Source organism: Gorilla gorilla, chromosome 1 (assembly GCF_029281585.2).
Source record: "Gorilla gorilla gorilla isolate KB3781 chromosome 1, NHGRI_mGorGor1-v2.1_pri, whole genome shotgun sequence".
NCBI lineage: Eukaryota > Metazoa > Chordata > Mammalia > Primates > Hominidae > Gorilla > Gorilla gorilla.
Window position 1 is genome coordinate 145425190 of NC_073224.2, and position 14495 is coordinate 145439684.

At 35.3% G+C, this 14495-nt stretch overlaps 1 protein-coding gene across 4 annotated transcripts in view; it reads right to left on the bottom strand.

Moving 5' to 3' along the window:
* Positions 1-14495, bottom strand: part of ABCD3 (ATP binding cassette subfamily D member 3) — a 101552-nt gene that overhangs the window by 18047 nt on the left and 69010 nt on the right. For all 4 annotated transcript variants that reach the window (XM_019031964.4, XM_019031939.4, XM_063696865.1 and 1 more), the window contains 10 exons: positions 13667-13736; positions 13487-13584; positions 13295-13386; positions 11462-11553; positions 11303-11375; positions 10031-10094; positions 2576-2653; positions 2407-2472; positions 2221-2310; positions 1644-1763 (listed from right to left, as the gene is read on the bottom strand). In XM_019031964.4, coding sequence (XP_018887509.1) covers positions 1644-1763; positions 2221-2310; positions 2407-2472; positions 2576-2653; positions 10031-10094; positions 11303-11375; positions 11462-11553; positions 13295-13386; positions 13487-13584; positions 13667-13736 — 843 coding nt within the window. The remainder of the gene's footprint in view (positions 1-1643; positions 1764-2220; positions 2311-2406; positions 2473-2575; positions 2654-10030; positions 10095-11302; positions 11376-11461; positions 11554-13294; positions 13387-13486; positions 13585-13666; positions 13737-14495) is intronic.

Consider the following 14495-nt stretch of genomic DNA (forward strand, 5'->3'; position numbering starts at 1 on the left):
TTTGTTTTTTTCTTTTGAGACAGAGTCTTGCTCTGTTGCCCTGGCTAGAGTGTAGTGGCATGATCTTGGCTCACTGCAACCTATGCCTCCCGGGTTGAAGTGATTCTCCTGCCTCAGCCCCCCACTGCCCTAATCTTCAAATAAAAATTATCCCTCCTGTACTTTTATACCACACACACATTGTTCCTTGGTTTAAGTACATTCATTATTCATTCTCTGAGTTTCCATCGTGTCCATTTCTGAACCACATCCTTCCATTTTCTCTGAAGACACAGTACAGAAATTTAAAGTTATTTTGCAGTTCTTTATTTGCAGTTATTTCTATAGTCATCTTCTAAATTGACTCTAGAAATGCCTAATCATTTCGAATTTTCACTCCTCCAGCCTAATTTCCATTTTGAATACAGCTATTATCTCTCTCATTTATGATTTACTCTTCACACTAGATTCATCTCACGTCATAGCACTAGCCAGGCAAGTCACACTATTAGGTTAATATTAACCTCATGTAGAGTGGGTATGATTTTGGGAAAAACAACCTGCAAAATCAGGGACTTGGAGGTAACAAAAAGGTGGAATATAACCTGAATATAATGGGTCAGAAATTCTGCCATAAGCCAATTTCTTTTGCTTTCTTTCCTTAGCTACAGTTTTCTCTAATCTCCATACTCTGCAGGGGGAGAGGAGAATCTCTTGCTTGGATCTATTCAAACTATGAAATATATAGTTAAAAAATGACTCTTTATGAAGTTGCCCCTCTTGACAAGGTACCCAAACTACCGTTCTTTTTAAATTTTTATTTATTTATTTATTTTTAGAGAGGCGATCTCCTTCTATCGCCCAGCCTGGAGTGCCACGGTGTGTGATCACAGCCCACTGCAGCCTCAAACTCCTGGGCTCAAGCAATCTTTCCGCCTCCCAGTAGCTAGGACTATAGGTGTGTGCCACTATGCCCAGATAATTTTTAAAATTTTTTTTGTAGAGAAAGGGTCTTGCTATGTTGCCCAGGCTGGTCTCATTCTTACTACGTAGTGTTTAGTGCATATTTTTGGTTTGAGACAAGTTTAGTCATCATAACAATTAAAGTAGTTTCTTCCAAATGCTTGTTTATATTAGGAAAACTTAAAAATTCTAAGTAACTTTAAGTAGTAGATACTGAACCTTGAAACAAAAACATACATATAATAGTGGAGGAAAAGGGCAAGAACGGAATAAAGATAAAATTTGAATGGATCGTTTCTAATACCTTCAGCTATTTCAGAAAGAATAGTCTGAGTGATACAAAAGAGATGTCTATAGGGAAGAGACGTGAGAAGAAATTTCATAATCCAGCCAGGATTACCTTATATCCCAGGAATAATGAGCTACAGAGTTTCTCTGAACTTTTAGAAAAATGGATTATTGGTATATAGTCGGATCTGCAGCTTTTCCTTTCATAGGTACTGGCAGGGTATTTATGAATTTTTCAGAATTCCAAATTTACATGCAAGTTAAAGATTTTCAAGCACTTTTATGATAATTTAAACTAATCCATACTGAAACAGCTGCTGAATAAAAAAATATAAGATGAAACTTTGTGTCCTGATTAGTCAAAATGCTGGAACCAGTTGCATTCTTGTGCAATTTCTTCACAGTATACTTACCGCCATTCTTTGCTTTTCTCCACCACTGAGTACGTCCATCCAATCCTGAACACTGTCCCAGCCTCCTTCACGTTCAAGGATATGACCCAACTGGACATTGTCTAAGTATTCCTTCAGTACCTTTCAGCAAAATGATTAAAGATGAAATTAAACTTAATATAAGCCAACATTCTTAATAGTGGTTTATTTTTTAAACTGGAATCACTATAATTCTATTGTCTGTACCACTTAAAAGATACATTTCAGAAAAGAATGTGGCACAAGGTAGCCCTGAACCTTTCAGCTCCTATCTACACCAAACTTGACAAAATATGTCTAGTAGCTTATAGAGAATAACACTATTGTACACAATAAAAGGATGATGGCAATGAGAAAACAAACAATGGTGTAAAGGTTAAGATTAAACTCTTTTTAAGCCAAGGGATTAACATCTTACCTCAGGTTAGAAAATCACAATTTACGGCTTTGGAAGGCTTTACAGCTTAAGATAAACTACCTGGCATTTAAAATACTTAATTGATTAAAATAAACAATCTGGAGTATTTTCAGTGGATCTAGGATATAAACATTCCCTTACTAGGTCAGAAATTCCCTTCCTTTTCTGATCTTCTCGTCCATCTGGATATATCACTTGATCTCGAAGTGTTCCAAGGGTCATGTAAGGTCTCTGACAGTAGTAGAGCAAAAGTCAATTAGAAGCAACATGAAAAAATAAATAAACAAAAAGATCTTTAGATCAAAGATAACTCAAGCTAGGTCTTACCTGAGGAACATAAAATAATTTTCCTCTTTCAGGTTTAGTTAGACGTCCTCCAAAAAGAGGCCATAACTATTAAAGAGAGAGAAGGGAGAAGAACAATTGTAAAATTTACAAAGTGGTAGACAGTATGGCAAAATAAGACTGCAAAATTTTGAGGCCAACTTGTACTTACTTCACCAAGAACACGGAAAAGTGAACTCTTTCCGCAGCCATTTGGACCACAAATTAGAACATTAGCCCCAGATCGAACCTGGAAAAAAAAAAAAAAATCAGTCTGTGAAGTAATTGAATCAAATTAACATATACTTAATCAACATTTCCTTAGACTCAAATATTAATAGCTCCTGGCTAATTATAAGCCTTCTATTTGTCTGTAAATGTAGCACTAGGTAGAGCAGTGAAGAGGTATTGTGAAGGGACCTTTTACTTTGTTTACCTCCAATTTTTACCATTACTTTTTTTTTCACTTAAAAAATTATTATTGCTGGGTACTGTGGCTCACACCTATAATCTCAGCATTTTGGGAGGCTAAGGCAGGAGGATCGCTTGAAACTGGGAGTTTGAGACTAACCTGGGAAATAAAACAAGACCCTCATCTCTACAAAAAATAAAAATAAAAAATTAAGCAGGTGTGGTGGTGCACCCCTGTAGTCCCAGCTACTTGGGAGGCTGAGGTGGGAGGATTGCTTGAGTCCAGCAGTTTAAGGATGCAGTGAGCTATGATGTCACCTAGGCTGACAGAACAAGACCCCATCTATATACATGTATAAATAAATAAATTTACTGACTGATTGATATCAACTTAAGATAAAGAGAGATAAAGTTTAAAAAACTGAGAATTCTTGAAAACAATAAATACATGTGTATACACAGTCTCTTTTAAAAAAATGAAAATGTACTCTATAGACTGTTCTACAACTTGCTTTTATTATTTAACAATATATCACAGATATTCTTCCAGGTCAGTATATTCAGATTCCCCCATTCCTTTCCTTTAATGCCTCAAGCATCTTCCATAGTAAGGATATACTATAACTTATTTAAACACTCCCCTTTGGTTAAATATTTAGGTCATCTGCATTTTGTTTTGCTCTTCTAGATAATATTGCAATGAGTGTACAAGTCAGCAACTTATGCAATAGTAAGCAATGTTTCTGTAGATTCCATTCTTAGAAATTATAAGTGTTTTATCAAAATATATGTGCACTATAAATATATACAAGTGTCACTAAATTATTCTGCAACAACATAAAGATAAATGAGAAAATGTAAAGAGTGGTTAAGTTCTAGGCTTATGATCTTATAAGTATCTGATCAACTCTGTAAAGAATCAGAAAATCTTAGTTATAATTCTAGCTTACAACACTAAACACCAATGCAACACAATAGGAAAGAAAATATCAGAAAGATATGAGTTACCCTAGCTGGTAACCTGCCTTTAACAAATTTGTTAAGCTGGTGAGCCTTCTGTTCCTATTATTTAATTCAATGAATATTTATTGAATGCTCTCTGTCAGGCTCTGTTCTAGGCAAGTAGGCCACATTAATGAATTAAAGAGACAAAAAACGAAAACAAAAAACCAAAAACCTCTACCCTTACTGGTTTACATTCTAGTGGTAAGAGACATACAATAAAGAATATACATAACATATAAGTTAAATAGTATATTAGAAAATAAGTACTTTGGAGGAAAAAACAGACAAAGGGAACTTGGGAGCAGGTGAGGAAAGCCGCATTTTTAAGGTGGTCAGAGCAGACTTTATTGAATATGACAACTGAGTAAAACTTTGAAAGAAGGGGTGAATTAGGATTTAACTAAAAGAAGACTGTTCTAGCCCCCACCTTTACCACCCATAAAAAGCTGGTACAGCCTGGCCAACATGGTAAAACCCTGTCTCTACTAAAAATACAAAAATTAGCTGGATGCAGTGGCGGTCACCTGTAATCCCAGCTACTCAGGAGGCTGAGGCATGAGAATTGCTTGTACCCGAGAGGCAGAGGTTGCAGTGAGCCAAGATCGTGCCACTGCACTCCAACCTGGGCGACAGAGCAAGGCTCCGTCTCAAAAAAAAAAAAAAAAAAAAAAAAAAAATGTGCTGGTACAAAGGCACTGAAGCAGGAATGTAGCTATCCTATTCAAAAAAAAAAAAAAAAAACAGAAACAAGGCTGATTTTACTGAAGAATGAACAAGAAAGAAGAATAGTAGGAAATGAGATCAGAGATGTATCAGGTAGGGGTAGGGTAGTGGCAGGCATTGAAAGAACTTCGACTTTTACTGTGACAAAATGGAGAGCCATCAGCATTGTTCACAATAGCCAAAAGGTGGAAGCAAGGAAGCGGCCCAAGAGGATGAATGGATAAACAAAATGTGACACACACACACACACACACACACACACACACACACACAATGAAATGGCATTCAACCTTTAAAATGAATGAAACTCTGACACATGCTACAATATAGATGAACCTTGAAAACATTATGCTAAATGAAATAAGCCAGCCACAAAAGTACAAATGCTGTATGACTTCACTTATATGTGATTCCTAGAGCAGTCAAATTCATAGACAGAAAGAATGAGAGGTTACCAGGGGCAAGGGAGAGGAAGGAAGGAGAGTTACTGTTTAATGAGTACAGAGTTCCTATTTGGGATGATGGAAAAGTTCTGGAAATGGATAGTGGTGGTGGCTGCATAACACTGTAAATGTACTTAATGCCACTAAATTATACACTTAGAAATGGTTAAAAAGCCAAATTTCATTTTTACATTTTAAAAACTTCTTAAAGAAAAAAGAATGAAGCAGCCTAACACATAGTTGATCTAAAAGAAAATAACAATTTACACACATAATTGTTAAAGAGTCGTTCAGATGAATAAACTTTTTTCTGATAATTAAAGAATCATTTTGATAGACTTCTTTTTAAATAACACAATTTCCTTATCACATAAAATTGAATATACTGAATGTTCCTCATAAAGCAAGGTTATCATATAAAATAATCATACTCTACTGTAACAGCGATGCCCTTAGAAGGTCCTAAAGTTCAGTGAGCTGGTAATTAAATGGTTCCCTGCTACTACGTTTTATTTGAGTAATGTTGGCCATATATAAATTCTCCTCTCCTAACTGCTCTTTGTGGTTTACAATGGCATCAATATTCCTGCCTCCAATAATACCCTTCCACATTATTTGTTGCAGTATGCCAGGAAACCCCAAAAACAGATTTGTAATGATGTATATAAATAATAACCAGACTTACTGAAATCCTGAGTTATCCTTTTATGCTCTAAATCAAGCCTGGCTGACCTACTCAGCATTCACTTTTCTTTACTCCACGGCATTTGGCAGTGTTGAACAAAATTTCCAATTATGACGTCAGCCATGATAAGCCAGTGATAATTTTTCTGTATTAAAAATTTATTAAGTACATATTTTTGTGGGGTTAAATTAAGACTGAAAGCCAAGAGTAACATTTACTGAAAATTAAGTTCTTAACAGCATTGTATTATTGGGGCTCTCAGAATGCTTTACCGGATCAACCAATGCTTTGAACTACCATATTCTTACCAATAAAAATATACCCCCCAAATAATACTCCTTGATAAATCCTACTTTCTATAAATTTATCATAACAAATCAAAAATTCTACACATAAATTTAAATAAAAGAAAAATTATATAAAAGTATGGAGTTTATGAAGATTGATTAGTTTCTTTAAACACTATAAGTACACCTTACTGAAAAGGTAAAAATCTTAGTAACTTACAAAGTACTTGTTTTTGGAGACAGGATCTCACTCTGTAGCCCAGACTGGAGTATAGTGGTGCGATCTCCGCTCACTGCAACCTCTGCTTCACTGGCACAAGCGATCCTCCCACCTCAGCCGCCTGCCTAACCAGGACCAAAGGTGTGCACCACCACACCTAGCTAATTTTTTTGTATTTTTCACAGAGACGGGGTTTTGCCATGTTGCCCAGGCTGGCCTCAAACTCCTGAGCTCAAGCAATCCGCCCACCTTGGACAAAGTACTATTTTAATCCCCACATGGCAACCTGCAAGCTGTTACCTCTTAGGATCTCTCCAGTCTACATACTTCCCAGAATAATATCTAGACAGATAAATATGTCTGTACTGGGGAGTTTATAACGCAAAATGGTATAAAATCTCTTATTCCAAAGAAGTTTTTATTATTTGGTTACAAATGTAACCCAAAAGGCAAATGAATCATAAAGTAGGAAAGATTTATTTGAGGGGCCAAGTCTGTTTTATTATGCCTCTTTCCAAGAGAAAGAAATCTTTATTTTCAAGTAAGCCAGATGAGTAGAAAATAATTAGAGGCTGCAAAGAACTGAAGAACATTTGTTGACTATAGAAAGGCTATGTTAAGAAAAACAATAAAAAGACATAATGAATGCGAGAAACCCAAGTCTACTTTAGAATACTTTAAGTCAGAAAGAGATTAGAATTCATAACAGTGAACCAAAAAGAAGTCAGAGAAACAGTTCCCAGGGGAGGAGAAAACAAGAATCACAGGATAAACACCAGGAAGTAAGGAACATGGTTATGAAGTAAAACACTCCAACAAGTAAGGACATAAGTGGGGACTCAAGACTTTCCAAACAAAACCCAAAAAAGAGAAAGAATTAAGGACATTTTTTTCCCTTTATTTGCCACTTTTCAAAATAATGAGTATCATAATAAACTCATTAATTTAAACATTTTGATGTATTTTAATACAGGGTAGTTATTGTTCTTTTTTAAATTTTATTATTATTATACTTTAAGTTTTAGGGTACATGTGCACAATGTGCAGGTTAGTTACATATGTATACATGTGACATGCTGGTGCGCTGCACCCACTAACTCGTCATCTAGCATTAGGTATATCTCCTAATGCTATCCCTCCCCCCTCCCCCCACCCCACAACAGTCCCCAGAGTGTGATGTTCCCCTTCCTGTGTCCATGTGTTCTCATTGTTCAATTCCCACCTATGAGTGAGAATATGCAGTGTTTGGTTTTTTGTCCTTGCGATAGTTTACTGAGAATGATGATTTCCAATTTCATCCATGTCCCTACAAAGGACATAAACTCATCATTTTTTTATGGCTGCATAGTATTCCATGGTGTATATGTGCCACATTTTCTTTATCCAGTCTATCATTGTTGGACATTTGGGTTGGTTCCAAGTCTTTGCTATTGTGAATAGTGCCGCAATAAACATACGTGTGCATGTGTCTTTATAGCAGCATGATTTATAGTCCTTTGGGTATATATCCAGTAATGGGATGGCTGGGTCAAATGGTATTTCTAGTTCTAGATCCCTGAGGAATCGCCACACTGACTTCCACAATGGTTGAACTAGTTTACAGTCCCACCAACAGTGTAAAAGTGTTCCTATTTCTCCACATCTTCTCCAGCACCTGTTGTTTCCTGACTTTTTAATGATTGCCATTCTAACTGGTGTGAGATGGTATCTCACTGTGGTTTTGATTTGCATTTCTCTGATGGCCAGTGATGGTGAGCATTGTTTGATGTGTTTTTTGGCTGCATAAATGTCTTCTTTTGAGAAGTGTCTGTTCATGTCCTTCGCCCACTTTTTGATGGGGTTGTTTGTTTTTTTCTTGTAAATTTGTTTGAGTTCATTGTAGATTCTGGATATTAGCCCTTTGTCAGATGAGTAGGTTGCGAAAATTTTCTCCCATTTTGTAGGCTGCCTGTTCACTCTGATGGTAGTTTCTTTTGCTGTGCAGAAGCTCTTTAGTTTAATTAGATCCCATTTGTGAATTTTGGCTTTTGTTGCCATTGCTTTTGGTGTTTTAGACATGAAGTCCTTGCCCATGCCTATGTCCTGAATGGTAATGCCTAGGTTTTCTTCTAGGACATTTTTAAGACTATAAAAGTGAAATTATAGAAATGACAGAAGTCTATTAAATACAAACATAAGGTCTTTAAAAGAAAAGGCTTTGAACTAAAAAGAAAGTGACAGCTTTAGTGTGGTAACATCAAGACAAAATATTATTATGGACCATAATCATGATCCATCTATTCCAAGTATCCCAACTCCCTTTCTCATTGTGCTTCAGTCACGTGTGCCCCTATATTATTGGTATATTTTATTTCTGCATAAAGACAGAAGTGAGGGTAAGTAGGAGAAAGGGACAAGAGGCATTCTTCAACAAAGTCTCACGTCCTTTTTATCCTTGGACAGTGGCAATAAAGGGGCTACTGGAAATCAAGCCTGGCTACCTACTTTGCCAAAGGAACATTCAAGTGACTGAAGTACCTGGAGCTATGTGAGAAAACACTTCTGTGATATGTGGAGCCAGTCAATATTTACCAACTACATTTACATTTTCTGTACTTCTTGTATTTCCTGGCTTTGGAATAAATATGATAATGATAGAATACTCATTGTTGAATAAGTTCAAAGTACTTTGCATAACTAACAACTTTCATTTTTATAATTCATTGAGAAGTAGACATGTGTTTAATATAAATTACTAAGAACAGAAAACTGAAGACTTACTTAAGACTGTAACAAATTAAAAACAAGTCCAATAATTATATTCTTTATTTTATAAACTATCAGACAATATTCCTTCAAAGAAAGCAGTAGAAAAAAATCCCCACATGAAACACAAACTACAGATGGCCATGCACATTAGCATGTGGAGAAGAATTCTAGAGCTGTGCTGTCCAATACCATAGCCACTACTCACATGTTGCTATTTAATTTTAAATCATATTAATTAAATTAAATTTTAAATTCAGTTTTGCAGCTGTACTGGTCACATTTCACATGCTCAATATCTACACATGGTTATTTTACTGGACAGTGAAAGTATAGAGCATTTCCATCATTGCAGAAAGTTCTACGGGAAAGTGTTGTTCTAGAGGAATGGTGTCTAGAATGGGGAACATAGCCTATGTGATAGGAATTTGTTACTAATTATGAAGATTTCTGGATCTGAACCACTCATAAAGCCACAACATAGAGAAAACCTAAATAGTAACCCTTAAATCTGCGAGTCTTACAAATTGTACAAAAACATTCATCTTTTGTCTTTTCTTTTTAATTTGGTCTGCCATATCCCATTTCCTTAGCAGAGTATATTGAATCAACATCAGTTTTCACTTGGCATGGGATTTTACTTGTTTTAGGTGAGTGTCTATTTGTAGCGCTACTGTGCAGCTCTTCCCGTTTTCTTCAGTAATAAAACAGTCTGTATTTTGTTTTTATAGGTACAAATCATCCTGTACAGTCACAACAATACCAGCCACACCATAAGTTTCTTTTTAATGTAAAGAGACTAAAATTATATTTGTGTGTTTAAATACTCATTTTACACTGGAGACTCCAATTTACTATATTTTCTATGACTTTCTTGACATAAACTTCATTTGCAAAAAAGTTTTTTGGTAGTAGTATTTGAAATTTTGAAGTCCTGTCAATTAAGAAAAATAGATTTCTAAGCGTTTCAAAGACTTACTTTTTAAAGCAATTCTGTGGATTCAGAGACTAAGTCGAGCCTTAAAGTTACTTTAAATATTCAGGTAATCTTTTTCAGTTCACATTTTAAAGATGATTTAAGCTTTTATATGATCATTTAAAAACTTACTTCAAAATTAAGGTCTCGGATCAGAACATCTCCATTTGGCGTTGCTAAAGGAACATGATCAAACCTATAGAGGAAATTTAAAAAAAGAGAATTACTTCAAAGTATATAAGGAACTAATACAACTCAATACCAAAAATACAAATAACCTGATTAAAAAATGGGCAAAGAGCTTAAACACTTCTTAAAAGAAGAAATTCAGATGGCCAACAGGCATATGAAAAGGTGCTCAACATCTCAGTCATCAGGAAAATGCAAATCAAAACCACAATGAGACATCACCTCTCACCTGTTAGGATGACTATTATCAAAGAGACAAACGGTAAGTGTTGGCAAAGATGTGGAGAAAGGAAACCTTGTACATTGTTGGTGGGACTACAAATAGTACAGCTATTATGGAAAACAATATGGATGGTTCCTCAAAAAATTAAAATTAGGACTACCGTATGATCTAGCAATCCCACTTCTGGGAACATTTCCAAAGGAAATAAAATCAGTATCTCAAAGAGAATCTTCCTCCCATGTTCACTCCAGCATTATTTACAATAGTCCATATATGGAAACTGCCTAAATGTCTTTCAACTGATGAGAGGATAAAGAAAATATAGTGTGTACAGTGTGTATATATTCACACACACACAAAATACACACAATAGAATATTAGTCCACTTTTAAAAAAGAAGGAAACTAGGCCATTTTCAACATAGATGGATATGGAGGACATTATGCTAAGCAAAATAAGCAAGACACAAAAAGAGAAACACTATGTGATCTTACTTGTACATGGAATCTAAAATAGTCAAACTCATAGAAGTAGAGAGTAGGATGGTGGTTGCCAGGGGGTTAGGGAGAGAGGAAATGGGGGTAATATTGGTCAAATGGCACAACATTTCAGTGATGCCAGAAGAATAAATTCTGTAGATCCACTGTACTGGGACAATAGTAGAAAATACTATATTGTATACCTGAAATTTGCTAAGACACATCTAAATTAAATTCTCACTAAACACACACAAAAATGGTAACTATGTAGAGGCGATAGGTAAATTAATTAGCCAAAACGTAATCATTTCACAACATACATAGATATCAAAGCATCAAGTTGTATACTTTAAATATTAATATACACAATTTTTAGGTCAATGATACCTCTAAGCTGTTTTTTAAAAAAGCAGAAATAATTTTAAACACTAAGCAATTGTAAGCTGAAAAAGAAAGACTACTATGAAGTTTAACAAACATTTATGGTGCTAAAAGACCTTTTTCTGTACGTACTTTATAATGTTATCTGCAATAATGATTTCTCCAGCACCAGGTATCAAGGGAATGACTTGTACTCCTTCAATACCTTAAATGGAAAATAGGTATTAAAGCATCATATTATGTCAGCAAACACTTAAAATTGTGACCTTAAACTGTGACACTCATATTTACCCTTTTCCTGTTGTGAGACCATTGTGCGCTCATATTTGCCATGATTTAAATCCTTCAGTACTTGCATTAATTCTGTAATCCGAGCAGTAAAACTAAAATTTTAGAAAAGGAAACCATAATCAAAACTCCAGACTATTGTCACATCTTTTATTTTATACAAACTTAAGTTCCTAAAATTATAATTTAGTATAAATGAAGTAATCTAACAGTCTCATCAACATAAACTATTAATGATAACATGTGTGCTTTATTATGTTTCAGTAGGAGAGCAGGAATATAGGGATGAAGGAAGAGGTTTCCACAGGATCCCCAACTCAACAGATACTTCATTAATAGCCAAGTCAAGGCAGTTATTTGCTGAGAATTTTCAGGAGGTTTCTCTTGGATACTACAAAAGGACCACTACTAGTATATTCCTTAGACCCAGGAAGTATGGACTCTGATCTCTTGCTGAAGTGACCTATAAAGCCATGTATAAAGCTGGTCTTTCTATCCAAGGAAGGCATTTATTAAATGTATGCCGAATGCACGCTGCCTTCCTGCAAACGGAAGAATCTGAAAGATTCCCTCTTTCTTACTCTGAAGAGGGGAAAGATGAAGAGTTCTTATTATTAGATAGAAATCACTGTGGCAATAGAGAAAAATCAAAACTAACGACAAGAGGTTGGAGATAACAAAAATGACCATGATCACCAAAGAGAAAGTATTCTGCATCGAAGAAGAAAACAGGATTTTTCTCTGAATAAAAAGCAGAAACCTCCTAAAGCAAACTTTGGGAGGTGATGAATGTTTATGGTCTTGATGGTTTCACAGGTGTATAACTTATTCCCATATTCATCAAATTGTATACACTAAATATGAACAGTTTCTTATATGTCAATCATACCTCAACAAAGTGGAAAAAAGAGAAAGAAAGGGGGGCAGGGAGAGGGAGGGAGGGAGTGAAAGAGAAAGACACACACACCCACACAGAAAGAGAGCGAGAGAGAGAGAGAGAGAGAGAAAGGAAACACCCTAAAGGAACAGAAGCACCTTATATACCATGAACTGTAAAGCCATAAGAAAAGTTAACAAGTAGGAAGAACGTTAGTATTCTCATGAAAGAGACTCTACTCATAGTAGTTAACAACTTCTATATTGCATGAAGACCGTAACTGCCACAGGAGCTAAGAAGGAGGAAAAAGAGAAATATGAAGATGGATCACAGGCCTAGGAAAGATATTAAGTCATCAAACTTCTTCAGGTGACCTAAAATTTATGGTGTTTTTTACACCACACCATGCCCTTTATATTGGAGATTGAAATACTGAAATCTTAATATTTAATTTCATTCTACTGTCTAAAGATAATTTTACTACTAGATAATGACTACATTCACAAGCACACCTACAGATACAAGATAACGTCTCATTTTTTTTCCCATTAAAGTCAACTTCATTTCTATTCATCTGTTTTGCTAGGTTGCCGGTATCTAAGATCCAAGAAAAAAAGGTATGGTAGAGGACAAGAAAATTTAAATGAGAAAATTCTATTCATCAACTTAGTTTTCTGTGAATTAAGACTGCCATGATTCAACATTTCCCAACTTAGCAAATACGTGTCCATGGAGCAAACAACTTGACAGCCTCTAATCTACTGTAATGCGCAAACCAGCTGTCTTCAAGAAACATGAAAAGTTCACCATCAGAAAAATCTTCCTTAATTTTCTATCAAAACCACCTTCCTGGGCTAGGAAATGTTGCCCCCTTATCTTAATCTCAACTGATACAATCATTAAGGATAATATATTTTTAAAAATTATTTTCTGCAACTGCTCATTATTACTAATCTTACCCGGCCAATCTAGTCATTTCACGCCCAGCCAAAACTATTCGACCCAGAGCTTGAGACATTCGCAAAAGCATTCTTCCACTTTGGTAGTAATCCTTAAATAGAAATAAATATTAGTTTTTACTTATAGTTCTATGACTAAAAATTTGGCTTTATTTTTACTGTTACATTTTCATTGTATTATCATCAGTTTACCTCTAGAAGTTCCGAATGTGTACTCTTGAGATGTCGAGGATGAGACAAATCTAAGAAAGGGCGACTGACAACTAGGTAACCAACAACAGTGGCAAGGTCTGAAACCAAACAGGTAACATTTAAAACAGTAACAGTATTTCACTTTTTCCACAAATCTCATCTCTTTCAAAATATACTTACATTTGGCAATAATACTATCAATGAAGCCCATTGAAAACCGAAACAAAATGAAATTATGTAGGTGTTCCACCTGGCAGAAAACAAAAACAAAAAACCATCTTTTTCTATGTATAAAAAACTGAATCTACTATAAGGATAAAACAAACTGTATAGTTCATTTATTCAACAAATATTTACTGAGTGCCCGTGATTTCTGTTTATATTGTACATCACACCACCGAGGACAATGCTCTTCACAGAGCGGGTGCCAAACAAACACTTCATGAAACCATTTTTATGCCAACAGCATGGAAATTACATAAACAATTTTAACAACGCTGTTTCTCTTGCATGCAATAGCACAATGCTATTGTAGTCACCATGCTTTTGGATACACATATCCCAAAAGAGAACAACGAAAGCAAAAAGAACAGAGATTAACTAGTTTGAGTGAAACACTAGCTGTCCGGATTGGCATTGAATGCTTTGCTTTCAGTGGAGACACATGGTCTGTGCTTTATCTAAGAATTGTATTACACCCAATCTGAACTGAGTGCTAATGTAAATCAGTGCCACACAGCCTCAGTTTTAGCTTTAACATGAGCATGCACTGTCTTAAAACTACAAGTCTAAAACTGCTTTTTTATTCTGGAGTTGTAGTGTTCTCAAACTGTCCATCTACCAGATTATTCAAGGTCCTGCATGATCTGGCACTGAGCTCTATTTTTAAGGTCATATGCTTCTACTTTGCTCCTCCTCACCAAGCTCCAGAAATAACGGTTTCTCAAACATGTACCTTCTTAAGGATTTCCTCTTGCTCTTCTCACTGCCAGGAATACATTCTTCTAAG